Source organism: Rana temporaria, chromosome 3 (genome assembly GCF_905171775.1).
Source record: "Rana temporaria chromosome 3, aRanTem1.1, whole genome shotgun sequence".
Classification (NCBI taxonomy): domain Eukaryota; kingdom Metazoa; phylum Chordata; class Amphibia; order Anura; family Ranidae; genus Rana; species Rana temporaria.
The window spans coordinates 299,267,633-299,288,951 of record NC_053491.1 but is presented as its reverse complement, the minus strand read 5'-3'; the positions used below and the strand labels follow the sequence as shown (position 1 = coordinate 299,288,951).

Here is a 21,319-nt window from a genome sequence, read left to right as displayed (position 1 = left end):
TGCCCTGGGATAGTTTGCACATAATTCAAATTGCTTAGCAGAAAGCTGCCCGAGACACGAAATATGGTCCATCCTTATAAAGCTGGCACTGCGACATTGACTATATTTCATGAGCCTAGAACCCAATGACACACATATGCTAAGCATAGATGTGAAGAGCAGCAGTGTTCTCCTCCACAAGCTGCACGGTGGCACAGTCAGCAGCTCGAACAGGAAGTGCCACGTGTACTAAGCGCGCATGCGCGGGGCCGCCCCAGGGCCGGGACTCTGCACTTCCTGCTGTCTGAGCTCCCAGGTCTGAATAATTTCATTATTGTTAATATTCCCAGGCCTACAGAAGGCAGATAGCGGCGGCTTCCAGCAGGGAAAAGTCACCATGAGCGGCTGAGATTCCGGCACACAAAGGCCGCCCCCGCCTGCCTGTAGACGATCTCCGGAGCGCTCTGATCAGTCACCATGTCCAGCGCCAATTACAACTCCCAAAATGGGGGATCCGGGCCGTCCTACTCTAATGGTAAGTGCGGGGTGATCCCGACCGAGTCGGGGGGGTCGGGCGAAGGGGGAAACACGTTCTAGGGTTGCGTAATGGGTGGCCCTTTGCTCTGAATGGCAGAAGGCTGTGCCCACCCCCTGACAGCTGGCAAGGGGTTAACATGGGGGAGGTGAGTGCTGTGACCCGGGGAAGTTCACCGTCCTCTGCACTGATCGGGGATGGAGGCCTTCTGGGTCATGTGACCCCCCTCCCAGCTAAACTTACCAAAGGTCACCGTGTACCTTCCTCGGGCTGCGGACGGTCCTGTCACCATTCAGCGGGGAGGATCAAAATCATCCGGGAAAACTAACAAAACACACAGCACACCTGTTGGTTCCAGCACCATTCACAGGAGTAGTGTTTTTCTTTCTAATATAATAATACATACGGTTTCAGTGACTTGTATATGTACTGAAGTATACAGCCTGCATCTTACTGACTTTGGTTTTCTTTGAAATGGAACTATGCAAAACTATCAACGGCCTGTTTGTAAGATATAATCTATTCAGTCTCTCTCGGTTTGATTTGTCATATCTTGTTGCTCTGTCTGTCCCATCTGACGATCTCCTCTGGTCTGTCCCCTTAAGGAATCTTCAATTGCCACAGCGGTTTCCAACTCCTGTCCTCAGAACCTACTAACAGACAGATTTTAATGCGGGGGTTCACCCAAATTGTTTTTTTTAACATTACATTCAGGCGAGTTGACATGACATTAGGCTGTTTTTTTTTTTTTAAATCCTTGCCGTACATACCGTATTATCTATATTTTCACCCCGGCTTCCTGGTATGTAATCTGCGGGACCGGGCGTTCCTAATTGATTGACATGCTTCCGACCGGCGCATACAGCGCGTCACGAGAGCCGACTCGCAGTCCGGCTTCTTTCGGCAACTTCGGCAAGCATGTCAATTAGGATCACCCTGTCCCGCAGATTACATACCCGGAAGCCGCCGTGAAAATGTAGATAAAACGGTATGTACGGCAAGGATTTAAAAAAAAAAAAAAGCCTAATGTCATTATGTCAACTCGCCTGAATGTAATGTTAATTTTTTTTTTTTTTTGGGTGAACCCCCGCTTTAAGTATTACCATGGGGAGATGCAGACTAGAATACTGAAATCACTGAGCAGCAAATTAAATCACCTGTGATGTATTTCAGTGATAGGGAACTCCCAGAACTTGGGGGTTTACAATAATATGTTGACTGCTGAACCACATTCAAGAAGATGTATTTAATATTCAAGCCTATAGTTTTAGCCATAAGCAAGGGAGAAAACAAATATACTGTGCACAGTGGCGGCTGGTGCTCAAAGTTTTTGGGGGGGCGCAAACGAAAAAAAAGAGAGAATTGCAGCCTCACTGTGCCATGCCATCAAACGCAGCCTCACCGTGCCATGCCATCAAATGCAGCCACTGTGCCCTGTAAAATGTACTTTCCCACCCACGATGACGCTTCAGCCAATCAGGTTACCGATGACCAGAACCGGTGAACCTGATTGGCTGAGACGCCTGTCAGTCTTATCCAAGGAACGCACCACCCGTACGTTCCCTGGATAAGCATCCGGAAGGCTGAGGGCTGTACTTGGAAAGCCTATCAGAGCCACTGGCTCTGATGGGCACTTCCGCTCAGCCAACCAGCTTCCGTTATTCAGGTGGCCGGCGCTCAAAGTCCGGCCATCTAAATAGACCAGCGGCCGGCAAGAATAACAAGTTATTGCAATGCATGAATCCATGTTATTTTCAGTGGCGGTGCGAGAGCCAGAGGGTACGGCGCTCCAGCGCCCTCTATAGATGAACCGCCACTGACTGTGCATGGTGATACGTTCAAATAATTGCTCTAAAGAAGCTGGGGGCCTTAGTACAATTTATACATTCTAAAGGGGGGTGGCAACTTGAATGGGACTCTTTGGTATTCATTGATGGTCATTTAACACATATTTAACACATATACATCACTTCCAGAGTTCTCTGGGAAAAAGCCAGAGATAGAGCCTTTTTTTTCCATTTACCTGATCATCAGCAAACTAGGCCTGTTGGGTATTGAAGACCACTGAATTAGTGCAACCTTTCTATAAGAATATTTTAAAGCATTTGTTGCCCCCCCCCCCCCCCCCCCCCCAAAAATAAATAAATACAAATTCTCTCCCTTTTTAACCACTTACCGCCCAGCCTATAGCAGAACGACGACCGGGCGGTAGTTGCTTTATCCTGACTGGACATCATATGACGTGGGGGCGCGCATCATGGCAATCGGTGGTGCGGTGTGTCAGTCTGAAACTCGGTAAAGAGCCTCCATCAGAGGCTCTTTACCACATGATCAGCCGTGTCCAATCACAATGTAAACAGGAAGAGCCGTTGATCTGCTTTTCTTCACTCACAGACGCGAGTAGAGGAGACTTGACCGGCTGCTCTCCTGATGGGGGGGGGGGGTCTGTACTGATTTTTTTTTTCAGCGCAGCCTGCCCAGGACCACCAGGATGGCCAACCCACTGGCCCACCAGGTATGCCACCTAGACCACCAGGGAAATGCCAATCAGTGCCGACCCACAATGCCTGCAAGTGCCACAAGGAATGCCTATCAGTTGCATAGCAGTGCCGCCTATTAGTGCCACTCATAAGTACCCACCAGTGCCGCCCATGTGTGCCCATCGTTGGTGCTACCACCTCGATGCCACCTTATCAGTGCCCGTCCATGAAGGAGAAAATTTACTTATTTACAAAATTTTATAACGGAAATAAGAGTTATTTTTTCCTTCAAAATTTTCTGTCTTTTTATTTTTTGCTTAATTAAAAAAAAAAAAACAAAAAAAACGCAGAGGTCATCAAATGGTACCAAAAGAAAGCTCTATTTGTGGGAACAAAATTATAAGAATTCTGTTTGGATACAGTGTAGCATGACCGCGCAATTGTCATTTAAACAGTGACAGCGCTGAAAGCTGAAAATTGGCTTGGGCAGGAAGGGGGGTATGTGGTATTGAAGTGGTTCAGCATGTTATACAGCACAGTGCTTGTGCTGTGTAATTTGGCTCCTTCTGTCACCTGAAATACCTGGCTGATCCTGCCTGGCTATGCCCTCCCCTCTGTAAACTGACCATGGTATATCATGGCTGCTGAGCCTTCCTCATACACTCTCTCTCCTCTTTGCGTGTCATCTAGTGACAGTGCCCGACTACTGGAATAACATCTACATCTTTTTACTATAAGTGCTGTCTCCTAATCCTGTGTCTCTCCCCCCGTGTGATTATTTATTTATATATATAATATATATATAATTAAAAAAAAAAAAAAAAAAAAAAAGTGTGTGTATACCTCCGTTTCAGAGCTCCGCTTGGCACTCGCGTGACCGGCCATCCCTTTTTTCCCCTCCTGACTAACATAAGCGGGGGAATCTAGACCCCCACCCACTGCAGCTGTCAGACGGGGAGAGGAGTGGGCTGGCCGGTCACGTGAACGTCGCTCTGAAAGAAGGTATATACTGCATTTTTTTTTTTAAATGGATCACACACACACACACGGGGGGATGACGACACAGGATTAGGAGACAGAGCCAATAGTATAAAGATGTTGGAGTGGCTTAAAGCGGAGTTTCACTCAAAAGTGGAACTTCCTTTTTATATGCCCCCCCCCCCTCACATTTGGCACCTTTTCGGGGGGGGGGGGCAGTTTGACAGGTCCCCTTCCCCACTTTCGGATCGACTCCTGGGTGCTGCCGCCGCTATTCCTGGTAAGGGAACCAGGCAGTGATGCCTTTTGGCTTCACTGCTGGTTCCCTACTGTGCATGCGTGAAGCGCGCTGCTTTCTAATTGGCAGAGGGGCCACATCGCGGGCTCCCTAGAAAGGCTAGTGCCCTGATATTAAAAGCCAGCAGCTGCTGGACCTCCTCTTTAACCCCTTCCCGACCGCCGCATGTACATATACGTCGGCAGAATGGCACGTACAGGCACATTGGCGTACCTGTACGTCCCTGCCTAGACGTGGGTCGGGGGTCCGATCGGGACCCCCCCCCCGCGACTTGCGGCGGTCGGGTCCCCTCGGGGAGCGATCCGGGACGACGGCGCGGCTATTTGTTTATAGCCGCTCCGTCGCGATCGCTCCTCGGAGCTGAAGAACGGGGAGAGCCGTGTGTAAACACGGCTTCCCCGTGCTTCACTATGGCGCTGCATCGATCGAGTGATCCCTTATATAGGGAGACTCGATCGATGACGTCATTCCTACAGCCACACCCCCCTACAGTTGTAAACACACACACACAGTGTACACCAAATCCTACAGCGCCCCCTGTGGTTAACTCCCAAACTGCAACTGTCATTTTCACAATAAAGAATGCAATTTAAATGCATTTTTTGCTGTGAAAATGACAATTGTCCCAAAAATGTGTCAAAATTGTCCGAAGTGTCCGCCATAATGTCGCAGTCACGAAAAAAATCGCTGATCGCCGCCATTAGTAGTAAAAAAAAACAAATTATAAAAATGCAATAAAACTATCCCCTATTTTGTAAACGCTATAAATTTTGCGCAAACCAATCGATAAACGCTTATTGCGATTTTTTTTTTTTTTTTTTACCAAAAATAGGTACAAGAATACGTATCGCCCTAAACTGAGGAAATTTTTTTTTTTATATATGTTTTTGGGGGATATTTATTATAGCAAAAAGTAAAAAATAAAAACCGCTGAGGTGATCAAATACCACCAAAAGAAAGCTCTATTTGTGGGGAAAAAAGGACGCCAATTTTGTTTGGGAGCCACGTCGCACGACCGCGCAATTGTCTGTTAAAGCGACGCAGTCCCAAACTGTAAAAACACCTTGGGTCTTTGGGCAGCAATATGGTCCGGGGCTTAAGTGGTTAACAACCACTTTAAAGCGGGAGTTCACCCATTTGTAAAAAAAAAAAAATTCTCCCCTTAGCTTCCTGCTCGTTCGGTCTAGGGGAATCGGCTATTTGTATTAAAATATGAGCAGTACTTACCCGTTTTCCAGCTGCATCTTCTTCCGTCGCTTCCGGGTATGGGTCTTCGGGAGCGGGCGTTCCTTCTTGATTGACAGCCTTCCGAGAGGCTTCCGACGGTCGCATCCATCGCGTCACTCGTAGCCGAAAGAAGCCGAACGTCGGTGCGGCTCTATACTGCGCCTGCGCACCGACGTTCGGCTTCTTTCGGAAAATCGTGACGCGATGGATGCGACCGTCAGAAGCCTCTCGGAAGCCTGTCAATCAAGAAGGAACGCCCATTCCCGAAGCCCATACCCAGAAGCGACGGAGAGGATGCATCTCGTAAACGGGTAAGTACTGCACATATTTTAAAATAAATAGCCGATTCCCCTAACGAGCAGGAATCTAAGGGGGAAAAGTGCCCTCTAAGGGTGAACCCCCGCTTTAAAGTGAAATTGTTGCCAACAAGATAAAGTGTTTTCACCACACTCCATAAAACAGGACTCGACAAATCCCGGTCGCCATGGCGACTAGAAATAGTGTCCTGGCGACTTGGCTTGGAAGGTGAGCTGGTGCCATCTGGTGGTGAGCCATTGGTATTACAAGTTATTACCACCAGATGTGTGAGCTAGCGCCATCTGGTGGTGGCCATTGGTATTACAAGTTAAGCATTACAAGTTAAACAGCAATTCTAATGTAATTTTTCACTATTTTCACTGCCATCTTCTTCCCTCTAATTAGAACCCCCAAACATTATATATATTTTTTATCCTAACACCCTAGGCCTAGAGAATAAAATGGCGATTGTTGCAATACTTTCTGTCACGCCGTATTTGCGCAGCGGTCTTACAAGCACACTTTTTTTTTAAATTAAAAAATAAGACAACCGTGAAGTTATCCCCATTTTTTTTTTTTTTTTTTTTTTTTATATTATGAAAGATAATGCTACGCCGAGTAAATTCATACCCAACATGTCACGCTTCAAAATTGCGTCCGCTCGTGGAATGCCGACAAACTTTTACCCTTTAAAATCTTCATAGGCGACGTTTACAAAAATCTACAGGTTGCATGTTTTGAGTTAGAGGAGGTCTAGGGCTATAATTATTGCTCTCGCTCTACCAATCGCGGCGATACCTCACATGTGTGGTCTGAACACCGTTTACATATGCGGGCGCTGCTCACGTATGTGTTCGCTTTTGCGCGCAAGCTCGTCGGGACGGGGTGCGTTTTCTGGCTCCTAACTTTTTTAGCTGGCTCCTAGATTCCAAGCAAATTTGTCAAACCCTGCCATAAAATAACTATAATCCAATAAACGGTATCATGCAGCTTTTAAATAAATTATCTCAATGATACAATTATACACAGCTACAATTAAAGAGGAAGTTAACCTTTACAAAAAAAAAAACCCTGCAAGAGAAAGGCATAATGAGCTAGTATGCACAGCAAACTAGCTCATTATGTGGCACTTACTTGAGATCGAAGTCCTCCTCGGTCCCGTCCACCGCCGCCGCCATGTCCCCTTTGGAGCTTCCTGTTATCAGCGATGTGACTGGCCGGAGTGACGATGACGTCACTCCCACACATGCATGCGGGAGCGCCAGATCCCAGCGAATGTGCCGAATTACGGCATTAACCCTGCATTATCCCATTGACAAACACGGAACGCTCAGTGCGCCTGCGCCCTTGTCTACGGTGCGCAGGCTTTCCTGATCCCCCCCATCTGTATCCAGCGATGTCCACAAGTCCCTCGGCTGTCTGGGACTACTCTCCCTCCTGATTGGCTGAGACACGGCAGCTGTCAATCGGTCAGTAAGCAAATCAGAGAGAAAGGCGGACACACGGAACTGCTTTTGTGATTTTTTTTTATTTATTTATTTTTCTATTACAAAGTGCTAATGTTATCAGTGCACAGTAGCAGCTGTTCTAACCCCTGCATCAACAGTAGGTCATAACACGCTATTCCCCCCCCCCCCCCACGGGGTATGTAAAAGAAGTTGGTGTAGCATTCTATCCCTTATATCGGCATATCCGCTCCTGTAGCATATCATCCTAGCTGGTATACACACATCTCGGATTGACAACTGCGTAAGGAGATGGCTGTGGGATGATGTCACGATTCAGGCTCCGCCCACAGAGTAGTGTTGTAGTTTTCTAATATAATAATACATAAGGTTTCAGTGACTTATACATTTACTGAATGATACAGCCTGGGAATGGATCTTGCTAGCTTTGTTTTTCTTTGAAATGGAACTGGGTTTTGTGCATATTAGCAATCGGCCTACTGTCTGTAAGATCTATTCAGTCAATCCAGTCTCTCTCTGTTTGTCTGTAGATCGGTCATATCTCTTGCTCCGTCCTGCCTAGCGATCTCCTCTGCTGGGTGGTCTGTCTTAAGCTGGCCCTGCGCTGATTGATTTATTTCCTTCAGCCCAAAGCTGAAGGGGGGGGGGGGGGGAATCAAACGGATCCCTCCATCTTTGCTAAACAGCGCGGTTGGACAAATCTCTCGCTGCGTTGCTTATTGGAATACCCGAAAAGCAGCTGCATTTTATTGGATGCAGCTGCTGTTTGGATCAGGGCTGTGGAGTCGGAGTCGAGGAGTCGGAGTCGGGGGAAATTTTGGGTACCTGGAGTCGGCAAACAATGCACCGACTCCGACTCCTACTAAATTTAGATTGGAATAATAAAAAAAAAAAAGCAAGTTTAAATGTCACAATTCACAAAAAGTTATAATTAATGACTTCTCTACTGTAAGAATAAAGACCAATGCATGCAGTGCCTCACGTAACCGCAAAACGAACACGTTAAGTGACCGTGAAGAAGCATGCTTTTCATGTGCTTCACTATATGGCACGCAACGCACAATTAGGAGCTGCAATACTTATACTTTCCATAGTGTTGTGTTCTGCTTTTACAGGGAACGCATGTTAGAGAACCAGTAAGTGTCCAAATAAAAAAATTCCAACAGGAGTTTTATAAAGCACTAAAAGAAGTTGAAAAGTATGATCGCTCATCAAAACTTACTGTTGAAGAAGCCATCCTTGTTTATCCAGAGATCGTTAGTGATGTGGCCAGAATAGTTACTGCAATGCCACCCACCCAAGTCAGTGTCGAAAGATTATTTTCAGCCCTAAAAATAATAAAGCCTGACTTAAGAGCCTCTATGAAAGAGGATCTGGCAGAGGCAATTCTCTTCCTTAGAACTCTACATTGAATTGATTTGCATTTGCTAAGCCTATAACTACATTTCAAGATTAATATAAACCATTTCTAGGTTTTGCAGATTTTGTTTTTGGTTCATTATAGATAAGCTTTGTTTTTGTTCTAAAACAACCAAATAATGTGGTTTGTATTTTTGAACTGGTAAAAATCCTGTTCCTGATGTTTATGCCTGCTGCTACTATCCAGCCACTTGATTGTTTTCATTGTGTTTGCCTTTTGCTTAAACTGTGCAATACAGTAGACTGTTGGCTTCCCAGCCAGTAGTCCTGTGGTAGGTTGCGTTTCTTTCCCTCAAGCAATGTATAAAATACATTCGCATATTAATACAGAGGAGTCAGAGTCGGGGAGTCGGAGTCGGAAGTACATAAAACTGAGGAGTCGGAACATTTATCTACCGACTCCACAGCCCTGGTTTGGATGAAAAACTTCCATCTGGCATCTTCAAGTTTCCATCAAAAGAGGGTGGGTAGGAGGGTGGCAACAGAGTGGACAATAAAGAAAAGTTGGTTCATTAGGAATCTGGCGAAAGTTGCATTATGTATGACCAGCTTTATTTTACCTTTTATCAGTCTGTTTTCCAATCTATTTGTGTATGTCTGTATATGTGTTTTATCTTTGTGTTTGTCCTGTCTGTCTATATCTATTTTATTTCTTCTTCTGCAGGACACGTATGGTGTCTTTTTGTGACAGCTGTCACTTTTGTTCAGAGGCTGATACATGTATTTAGTGCCCTGATCGTGATATACATCAGCCTCATAGTGTGATTGTCAATCTTGGGCCTTGAGATATTTGTATTTGTGGTGATTGTGACAACACCAAGTTTGAGTTATGTGAGTAAGCGGGAGACAATTTGGAAAACCTCTTCTGTCGTTTATCATGACCAATATACCCTGGAGGGGAATCCTCCTGTCCGGAAACGGCCTCTGTCTGTGACGCTAAACTTTTCTTTCATCCCTACTTATTTTGCTTTGCATTCTTTTAGTAAACGACTGTGTCTTCCACACGTGTAACCTTCTTCTTTCTTTCTTCTTTCTTTCTTCTTCTTTCTTCTTTCTGAACCATTTCGGTCTGTTCTTATGTAGAGCGTTCTGGTTCTCTAAATATCAATTAATGTGAATTTGATTCTAGACCATGCTTGGCTGTATATATGTTAATTAGCTTAACTTCAAAACTGGCTTATAGGGCCAGGTCACACTGGTCTGACATACGCACGTACTTCAAGAGCATAAGTCTAATGCAGGGGTTGACAAATTTGCTTGGAATCTAGGAGGCCAGCTAAAAAAGTTAGGAGCCAGAAAACGCACCCCGTCCCGACGAGCTTGCGCGCAGAAGCGAACACATACGTGAGCAGCGCCCGCATATGTAAACGATGTTCAAACCACACATGTGAGGTATCACCGCGATTGGTAGAGCGAGAGCAATAATTCTAGCCCTAGACCTCCTCTGTAACTCAAAACATGCAACCTGTTGTGTTTTTTTTTTTTTTATTTTTTTTTTAAACGTTGCCTATGAAGATTTTAAAGGGTAAAAGTTTGTCGGCATTCCACGAGTGGACGCAATTTTGAAGCGGGACATGTTGGGTATGAATTTACTCGGCGTAACATTATCTTTCATAATATTAAAAAAAACGGGGATAACTTTACTGTTTTATTTTTTAATTAAAAAAAGTCAAATTTTTTCCCAAAAAAGTGCGCTTGTAAGACCGCTGCGCAAATACGGCGTGACAGAATGTATTGCAACGATCGCCATTTTATTCTCTAGGGTGTTAGGATAAAAAATATATATAATGTTTGGGGGTTCTAATTAGAGGGAAGAAGATGGCAGTGAAAATAGTGAAAAATTACATTAGAATTGCTGTTTAACTTGTAATGCTTAACTTGTAATACCAACGGCCACCATCAGATGGCGCCAGCTCACATCTGGTGGTAATAACTTGTAATACCAAAGGCTCACCACCAGATGGCACCAGCTCCCAAAAAAAAAAAAAATATATATATATTTTTTTTTTGCCCACCTTCCAAGCCAAGTCGCCAGGACACTATTTCTAGTCGCCATGGCGACCTGGCGCCCGGGATTTGTCGAGCCCTGGTCTAATGACATGTCAAAATCAATGGTTCTCCAATGAGAGCCGTCTTAACTGGTCCAACTTGTCAGTCCGTCTTTGAAAAAGGCTCCTGCACTACTGTGGTCTGACTTGGGCGTGATTTCAGCCCATTGATTTGAATGCAAGTCGCGTCCAAGTTAGGTTTTCAGCTTAAGTGCTCCAACTTGTGGCATGCAACTTGTGCTCTGAGATCAAGTGTATGCAATGTTGGCAATGTAAAAAAAAAAAAACGCGTGGGCTCCGTCCCCCTCAGGATCAATGCCAGACTCAAAGGGCCTGGCCTCCCAAATCCGTACCAGACCGTTAGCCGATCATGAAGGTCAGGCTCGTCTCCTAACTTCCGAAGCATACCAGGACAGATGCTCCAGGGGTCAGTGCAATGTTGTTGATGGGGACAAGGGCCTCTTCTCCACAACCCAGAGGGCTTATAGGACTCTGGAAGCCCCCTTTGGCTCATGCCCCCCCCCATGTGGATGAGTAATGGGGTACATTGTCCCCCTACACATTTACCAAAAAAGCAGTGTAGGATTACAAAAAAACGAGAGACGGTTTTTGAAGTCCTTTATTAAAAATGATAAATGTCCGATCGTAGCTCCAACATCAAGCACAATGTCTTCTTTCTCCACTTCCTGATCTGTGATATCACAAGGGGGCAGGGCACCTGGGTGACGTTGCCTGATGGCCTTGCCCCATACGTAGCCATAGAAGAACTGACAGAACGGCGGGAACCAGAGTAGGATAAAGAAGACATTGTGACGGGTTACATGCTTCATTTTCAATAAGACCACTTCTTTTTTTTTTTTTTTTTTTTGTGAATGAATAAGGATACATTTTTTGACAAGTTCATTAATAAGGAATGGGAAAAGCCACAGAAGGCCTTGCAGTTTGTTACCCTTTTGAGGACAGCCTGTTGAAAAAATGGGCTTCTCCGGTAGTTGAGACCCCCCCGGTTGCCCGGTTAAATAAGGTGACCACTCTCCCTATAGAAAGGAACCCTGCCTTCAAGGACCATATCGATAGGAGGTCCGAGGCGCTGACCCGATCCATGTTTACCATGTAGGGGTTTGCATTGAGGCCTATTGTGGCTGCTACCTTGGTGTCTCAAACACTCACTGAATGGGCAAAGGGTTTTGCACCAGACTGTGGAGGAGCACCAGCTCCCTCCCGAACTTATTAGACTGGCTGACCAGTTGGTCCAGGGCCTTGTATATGTCTGTTGGACATTGGATGCAGCCCCCTTGATATCCAGAGCCTCTGTTTCGGCGGTGGTTTTACACCGCCTGATTAGGCTTTTTGGTACCTTGCTGGACGACATTATTAAAGATGTCACTGGAGGTAAGAGCACTCTCCACCAAAGGGAAGGAGCCGCGCTGTAAGCCGGTTCCTTCGTTTCCCACTCAGAAGAGGTGTTTTCGTCAGTCAGGGTGCACGGGTAAACCCTCTTAGGCCAACAAAGGCTCAACTGGGAGACAGAAACCTCCCTGGGTGTGTAAGCCGAACAAACCGGCATCCAAACCCGCCACCGCATGAAGTTTTTTTTTTTCCCCCGCTCGACTCATGGGTGGGGGGACGGCTTCACAGGTTGACAGCTCGGTGGTCTCTTCGGGGTACAATATAGTTTCTTTCCTATCCACCAAACAGGTTCTTTCCCTCAAGTCTCCCGTTCCTTCGGGCTTGTCGGTCTGCCCTATTGGGGGCAGTGCAAGACTTGGTAAGTTGCAGGGATATTTTACCCATTCCGCAGGACGAGAGGTTTCAGGGATTTTATTCAAATCTGTTTGTGGTCCTGAAGGAGGACAGGGTTCATCCAATCTTGGACCTCAAGGCCCTGAATGCCTTTGTGAGAGTAAGGAAGTTCCAAATGGAATCAATTTGCTCGGTGGTGGCTGCGCTCCATCCGGGGGACTTTCTGGTGTCCTTGGACATCAAGGACACATGCTTGCATGTCACCAAAGGTTTCTGCGCTTTGCGATAGGGGAAGACCACTATCAGTTTGTGGCCCTTCCTTTTGGACTAGCATTAGCACCAAGAGTTTTCACCAAGGTGCTCGCACCGATCCTAGCTTTGCTGAGACAGTGAGGCATTGCCATCATGGGCTACTTAGACGATCTTCTTCTGAGAGCAGCTTCTGGCTCAGAATTAGTGGTGGATGTGTCTATAGCCAGCCAGACCCTCCGAGAATTGGGGTGGGTGTTAAACATCCAGAAGTTGGTCCTGGTGCCGACTCAGCATTTAGAGTATCTGGGGTTGATTCTGGACACCACGGAGGCGAGAGTCTTTCTTCCTCCTGGAAAAATTGCAGACTTTTACATCTGCGGTGAGGCTGTTGGCATCCCACAAATGGTTGTCTCTTCGTTTTTGCATGCGAGTCCTGGGTCTGATGGTAGTTTGAGGCAATACCGTATGCCCAGTTCCACACTCGAGTATTGCAGAAGGAGATCCTGTCCAAATGGAACACATCTCCATTGTCTCTGGATCGTCCGATTCACGTAAGCCACCTAGTCGGAGCCTCTCTAAATTGGTGGCTGAGATCCCCGGTTCTTCAGTCCGGGAAGTCGTTTCTATGATTATGATGGACGCCAGCCTCACGGGTTAGGGGGTCGTCTGGGGGGTCCAGTCGGCCCAGGGTCAGTGGACTCTAGAAGAATCCCTTCGGCCGATCAATGTCCTGGAACTTTGGCCGATCAGGCTATGCCTCTCCTCGTGGTTGCAAGGTCGCCCAATCAGGATTCAGTCGGACAACGCCATGGCGGTGGCTTATGTCAACCATCAGGGGGGAACTCGGAGCTCGGCTGCAGCTTTCGAGGTCGCTCACATCCTGCGGTGGGCGGAAAGAAGCGTGCCAGCTCTGTCGGCCGTCTACAATCCGGGCATAGAAAAGTCGCCAGATGCTGGACCAGGGAGAATGGTCATTGCACTCGGAGGTGTTTCAACTCCTTTGCAGGAGGTGGGGCACTGGATGTGTATCTCGTGGCCTCTCTCAATTGCAAGGTGTCGAGGTTCGTGATCAAGTCCAAGGATCCCTGGGCAGACGCGTCAGATGCTTTGGTGGCCCCGTGGGGTCAGTATCCGCTAATTTATGCCTTTCCTACATTTTGAAGTTGCTTCCTTGGCTGCTCCGCAGAGTGGAGGCCGAAGGGATAACGATGATTCTAATCGCTCCAGATTGACCCCGGCATCCTTGGTACGCCGATCTCGCACGGAGGACCTTCTGTCTCGAGGTCCCATACTTCATCCTGCTTTACAGTCGCTGGCTTTAACGGCATGGCTATTGAAAGCCAGGTATTGAGGGACTGAGGTCTTTCCGACTCTGTCATCTCAACCATGCTGAGGGCACAGAAGTCTTCTTCCAGGAAGATCTACCATCGCACCTGGAGGGCCTACGTCTCTTTGTGTAAAGAGATGGGGTGGCGTCCACGGACATATTCGGTTTCTAGGGTCCTGCTGTTTTTACAGCGTAGAGTGGATCAGAAGCTTGCCTTAAGCACCATTTAAGGAACAGATTTCAGCCTTGGCTGTGTTCTTTCAGCGGCCTTTGGCGGCTCATTCTCTAGTGGGTACCTTTTTTGTGCAGGGGGTTCTTTATATACTCCCCCCCCCCCCCCCCCCCTCTTAAACCACCTTTTCCGCCATGGGATTTAATTCTGGTGCTCTCAGTTCTTCAGGACCCTCCTTTTGAAAATATCAGAGAGATTCCTCTCCTGACACTATCTCAGAAGGTGGCCATTTCTTCTGTCAAACGTGTTTCTGAGTGGACGGCCTTGTCTTGCAGGTCGCCATACTTGGTCCTCCATAAGGATAAGGCGGCGTTGCGTCCGCAACCTTTTCTTCCGACGGTGGTTTCGGCTTTTGACCATAACAAGGACATTGTACTTCCATCCTTGTGTCCTCGGCCGACGCATCCTAAAGAGGTTGCGCTACGTACTTTTGGACGTGGTACGCGCCTTGCGGGTGTACCTGTCCGCTATGGCTCAGTTTCGGAGGTCTGACTCACTTTTTGTGTCGGTATCTGGTCCACAAAAGGGCCTGGCGGTCTCTTCGGCCACCATTTCTCGGTGCATCAGGCAGACCGTCATACAGGCCTATGCCCTTAAGGGGCGGGCTCCCCCCCTTTCCGGTCACGACACATTCGACCAGGGCGATTGGTGCTTCCTGGGCTTTCCGACATCAAGCGTCTGTATCACAGGTGTGTAAGGCGGCGACCTGGTCGTCCGTTCACACCTTTTCCAAATTTTACAATGTTGATGCGAGTGCATCTTTAGATGCTTCCTTCGGCTGCAAGATTTTGCAGGCGGCTGTTTAAAGTTGCAACTCCTCCGTTGAGGAGCTCTGCTTGTTTGGGGTGAAGTGTTTAGTAAAAAAACAATCTTCTTCCTTCTTCTTTTCTTTATTGTACACCATGGGACACAGAGCCATTCATTACATAATGGGTTTAGGGTCACCAGCGGTGATTGGACACTGGCACAACCAATTGAAGACCGCTCCCCTCCATATAACCCCTCCCATCTGGGAAGCACCTCTAGTTTTTTGCCAGTGTCCAAAGGTGTTGGACATGATAGGATGCTAAAAGGAAAGCTCTGCCAAAGAGACCCTCTTCTACCCTGGGGGTAAAAGAGCTATGCTTCCGGACCCACCCAAGACGCCTAAAGTAGGTCAAAACTGGATGGGAGCTGGGCCTCATGCACGAGGCGTCGCCTGTAATGTCTCTCTTTGGAGGACTGGGCTCTGAGGTCCAGCACTTTCGCTACTTCGCTAAAAGGTCCTGGTCAGAGTCTTTTGCAAGGCCCTGGTGAGAGGTATCCTTTAAATAGGAACCCATATCCCTGAAGGTTGGTACTGTCTGATCTCAGCAGAAAGCCTGCGGCGTGGATAAGGTAAGAGGTCAGAGTCCTAAAAAATAATTTTTAAGGACCTTTCCTATATTTAAGTGAAGGGTCTTCTCTAAGTGGGGGGAGTTAAGAGTTGTAAACTTACCACGTGAACACTAGAGGTGGCACAGAGGTTGGTAATGGGGAACAAACTACACAGGTTTAAACAACCATTACTACGCTAAGCTAAGGGCTTCTACCTAGCGGCTTGAAGGGACAGGGTAGAGAAAAACTTACCTATACGATATTGCCGGGTCGATCGGAGTGGGGGTGTGCACACGAAAATGGCGTCAATTCAAACCCCATGAAGGAACTACAGATGCCAGCAGGCTTTCTCTTTGAATGTATACAGCAGCACTACAGGTGACACGTGACACTCCATGTGGTTTGGCTGGTACCCACCAGGAGAGACACTCACTTGGGCATTGAAACTGTCTGTTTGAAGTTGCATACTTTATGTAGATTGCTAAACTAAGCACAGTAGTATATGCTCTAAGGTACCTCGACTTTGCTTAAACAGTATGTTTAAATAAAAAAGGGCATCGCCACTTGAGACAGAAGGCTCTAGCAATACTGGCTCAGTATCTTCCTCACCGGTTTTAGCTGACGCACCTGTACAGGATGAGCCATTGCTGCTATCAGTAATAGCGGCCTCCCCGGTGAGGTCTGGACCTACATATGTCACTGAAGACGCTGAAGGCAGTAGCCCTAGGCGATTTAGAAAGTAGAATCGCACATTAATTGCTAAATCCACAAGAGGACAAATGGCGAGACTGATCTCCTTCTGTGGTAGATGCTTCACCTGCAGAGGATGAGGAGTCGGATGGATCAGGGAGATCAGAGGAGCCCTTCGCTGCGTCCCAGATTCTGAAATCGCAGGTGCGTTCCGCATTTAGGTTGCCCTCCTTGGAGTTAACTAAATCACCTGTCTCCTCCCTGGGTGCATTAAAATCCCAGTAGGGTGCATGCTCTTTCCCGGTTCACCCGTTACTAGAAGAGCTAATGTACGCAGACAAGCATTTCTCACCTCCTAAGAAGTTTGATATTCTTTATCCTATGGAGGAGAAGTTTTTTTCCAAGAAATGGAGCCTGCCTTTGGTAGATGCAACTATTTCTTGTAGACCTGCCCGGTGGATAAAGCACAAGTGTGTGTAAAGATCCATCTGAAAAGAAATTGGAATCTTTAAAAAAAAATAATAATAAAATCCTCCATTTCTTTTGGCAGGTTGTTGCCCAACCTGCTGTAGCAGCAGTCGGGATGTAGCAGGTTACCAAGCAACAGGTAAAACGGGAGCTAAAGAATTTACCTCCGTAACAAGCCAAATTTGGGAGAATTTACCTAAGGCTTTATGTTTTGCAATAGATGCCATGAGAGATTATACACCAACTGGCGTGATGCATGCCGAGCAGATGCGCAGAGTTTTTTTGTTTGCCATAGGCAATGTATGTCATTGATCCCGCCATTTTACAGAGCTAAATTGAGCTTAATATATGCCACAATGTCCAAAGCGGAAGTTTTAGCTAACCGAAACAATGCAGTCACCCAAGTTGGAGACGATTACTCCAGTAAAAATGGCTGCCGGATTCACTTTGGCATACACTGCAGTAGTCCACAATGTTTATACTAACCCACAAAATGGCCGCTGTCATAGACAAGGACATAATACTCCGCCAAGATGGCCGCCGGTTAATTTCCTGTTTTCGGACATAAATGAAAGGACTCCTGGCCAATCGGATACCTCTGATAAAGCCACGTGATGTGGCGTAACTGGTAAGGATCTGATGGACCAGGAAATAGGAAGAGTCTGAACATTGTCATTGCTGCTATTTTTTTTACTTTAATGTAAGTTTCTACAGCTTTATTTATTAAAATCCCTTGCTGTACTTCACGATGGAGTGTCTCTTTGATTTATACTGGGGCTCAAATCGAGGAGAGAACCTGTGAGGCCATCTGCACCTGTGGAGATAGACGGTAGCTGGGAATCTATGCGGAGGAACCATCCTTGGACCTACCCATACTCATACAAGCCTGCATATACCTGCCTTAACTACTAGCCGACCAGCCACCGTCATACGGCGGCAGGTCGGCTCTCCTGGGCGAGAGCCCGTAGCTATACGTCCGCTCTTCGAGCGGCCACTAGGGGCGCGTGCGCGCCGCCGACTCCCGTGCATGTGCCCGGCGGGCTCGATCGCCGCCGGGCAACCGCGATTGCTCGTTACAGAGCGGGGACCGGGAGCGGTGTGTGTAAACACAGCTCTCGGTCCTGTCAGGGGGGGAAATGCTGATCTTCTGTTCATACAATGTATGAACAGAGGATTAGTGTTTCCCCTAGTGAGGCCACCCCCCCCCCCCCCACAGTAAGATAACACACAGGGACATACTTAACCCCTTCCCCGCCCCCTAGTGTTAACCCCTTCACTGCCAGTGGCATTTTTATAGTAATCCAATGCATTTTTATAGCACTGATCGCTAAAAAAATGCCAATGGTCCCAAAAATTTGTCAAAAGTGTCCGAAGTGTCCGCCATAATGTCGCAGTACCGAAAAAAAAATCGCTGATCGCCGCCATTACTAGTAAAAAAATATATTAATAAAAATGCCATAAAAATACCCCCTATTTTGTAAACGCTATAACTTTTGCGCAAAGCAATCAATAAACTCTTATTGCGATTTTTTTTTTTTTTTTTTTTTTTTTTTTTTTTTTTTACGAAAAATATGTAGAAGAATACGTATTGGCCTAAACTGAGGGAAACATTTTTTTATATATTTTTGGGGGATATTTATTACAGCAAAAAGTAAAAAATATTATTTTTTTTCAAAATTGTCGCTCTATTTTTGTTTATAGCGCAAAAAATAAAAACCGCAGAGGTGATCAAATACCACCAAAAGAAAGCTCTATTTGTGGGAAAAAAAGATGCCAATTTTGTTTGGGAGCCACGTCGCACGACCGCGCAATTGTCAGTTAAAGCAGCGCAGTCCCGAATCGCAAAAAGTGCTCTGGTCTTTGGGCAGCAATATGGTCCGGGGGTTAAGGGGTTAAGGTAAGCGCTCTGTGAGCACAGCACCTAGAAGATTTACACAGAAGATTGTGACGTTCCTTTTAAGATTTGGATTACACAAGGACCCTCATTTGCCTTATTTTTTGTCATTTTCTGTTCACTTATGTTTGAATTTTGGCACAATTGGAATTTATTGCACATTATTGTCACTCATCACTGATTTTGTATATATTAGTGGTATATTATCTTTATTATTCATTGGATTATATGCGCTGATCACTCTCTTTCACTATCACTGCAGGTATTTTATTTACTTATTTACCCATTCAGATTTAGCAGAATATTTAAATTAAATTTTATTAATCATTCATGGTTATCCTACACTTAAGTGGCGGCGCGGAAGCACCATTTATACTTTCACCAGAGTTCTTTTATTAAAGCATTGGCCAGCAGAAGCTCCATGCAAAAAACTTCTGGCCAATTTCCCCCTCCATGGCGAATGCCTCTTTGGTCTTGCCACTTGATATCCTCTGGATACTTTTCCAGGTCGTCCCCACTCTTTAACCTGAGAAAAAGAAAAACAAGCGACCTTGTTTTAAACGTTCTCTTTCCCCTGTTTCGGGAAAACCTGCCTCCAGCCAGTGGAGACGGCCTTTTCAGCCAGCCACAAAGGCCAAAGGAAATCGGGCTCAAGAAGCCGCAGGGTTCAAGAGTTAACAAGCAAAGACCCCAAAGCCCCTCTGTGAAGGGGTGCCCCCCCCCCCCGCTTGGCCGAGTGGGGGGACGACTTTGTTAGTTTTCAGAGGCATGGCAGACAGAAATCCAAGACAAGTGGGTAGTATCCTCAGGGTACAAACTGGAATTTCAAGAGATCACATCTTCTTAGTTCCGAAGTTCAGGACTCTCCAAAGATCCACAAAAAAGAGGATCCTTCTTCAAGGGTTTGGATCACTTGCTGTCTCAAGGGGTAGTTACAGAAGTACCCCCAAAAAAGAGCAAGGTTCAGGTTTTTATTCAAACCTCTTTGTGAACCAAATGGAGACGTCGGACCTATCCCGGATCTAAGATCTCTAAAACGATTTCTGAACTTTCGAAATTTCCGAATGGTAACAAGTCGGTCCGTGGTCGCCACCCTACATGGTGGAGAATTAAGGACGTCTATAGACAGCAAGGCCGCATATTTACATGTACCCATCCATCCTGCGCACCAAAGATTCCTAAGATTTGCGGTGGAACAACGCCACTTTAAATTTGTGGCCCTACCCTTTGGGTTAGCTACCGTGCCTATAGAATTTACAACAGTGCTTGCTCCTCTGTTGGCAAATCTGAGGACATAAGGCATAGCGGTAACAGCCTTGTGATAGATCAATAAGTGGCAGGATTGGATCACACTGTGCTCACTACAGTAAAATACCTTGAGCATTTAGGATGGATTGTAAACCTACAAAAATCCCCTCTACAAACCCAAAGAAGGGTAGAGTATCTGGGCATGATCTTAGACACAGCCCAAAGCAGGGTATTCCTGCCGGAGCCAAAGAGAAGTCTCTGTAAGACCTGATTCACAAGGTCAGGGAAAAGACTATTCGTCTATTCGCCTTTGCATGAGACTTTTAGGAAAGATGGTAGTTCGAGGCGGTCCCTTACGCCCAATTGCATTCAAGACTTCTTCAAAGCAGTATCCTTACTGCCTGGAACAAAGATCCAAGCTCTGGATTTACCCATGCATCTGTCTCCACAAGTACGCCAAAGCTTCAACTGGTGGCTAAAGACAGAATCTTCCTTTCTGCAAGTTTTCGTTCTCCCAGTCACCTGGAAGGTGGTATCTACGGATGCCAGCCTATTGGGCTGGGGAGCAGTATTCGAAGAAACCTCAGCCCAGGGAACCTGGGCCAAGACTGAGAGTCTGCCCATCAACAGACTGGAGATCCGGGCAATATATCTAGCCCTCAGAACCTGAACACACGGCTTACAGGGCTACCCGGTTCAAATTCAATCCGACACTGCTATTGCAGTAGCTTACATCAATCGCCAAGGAGGCACCTACAATCACGGTGCTCAGAAGGAGGTGATTTGAAATTTGGCATGGGCAGAAGATCATGTTCCATGTCTTTCTGCAATCTTCATCCCAGGGATAGAAAACTGGCAAATGGACTATGAGTCGCCAGCAGCTATCACCAGGAGAGTTGTCCACCCCGATGGCATCTGGCCTGAACGACAGAAATTGGGGACCCCGTATGTGGAATTGGTTCTCACTGAGTTTTATGCATTCCCTCCGATCCCTCTTACAAAGACTACTGCGCAGGATCAAGAAGGAGGGAATACCAGTAATCCTAGTGGCCCCAAATTGGCCCAGGAGTCCTTGGTACGCCGAAATCGTAAAGATGGCGGTAGGAAGGCCCTGGAAGCTTCCGCTTCGACGTGACCTGCTGTTGCAAGGTCCAGTATTCCATCCATCCTTACAAAAGCTAAATTTGACGGTCTGGCTACTGAGACCCACACTTTGAAAAAACAAGGGGTCTCTGGTCCAGCTCTTTCTACGCTCATTAATGCTAGAAAGGGAGAGGGGGGAGGAGGAGGCACATGTGGGCACAGTGGCTGCATTTGGTGTTTCTTTTTTTCAGAATCAGTTTGCGCCCCCCAAACAAATTTGAGCACCGACTGCCACTGCC

General features: G+C 46.6%; 1 protein-coding gene across 1 annotated transcript in view; it reads left to right on the top strand.

Moving 5' to 3' along the window:
* The first annotated feature begins 239 nt into the window (after positions 1-239).
* The window catches only part of SEC24A (SEC24 homolog A, COPII coat complex component), a 321,040-nt gene continuing 299,960 nt past the window's right edge, over positions 240-21,319 (top strand). The window contains 1 exon segment of the mRNA XM_040344770.1: positions 240-514. Coding sequence (XP_040200704.1) covers positions 457-514 — 58 coding nt within the window. The 5' untranslated portion in view covers positions 240-456.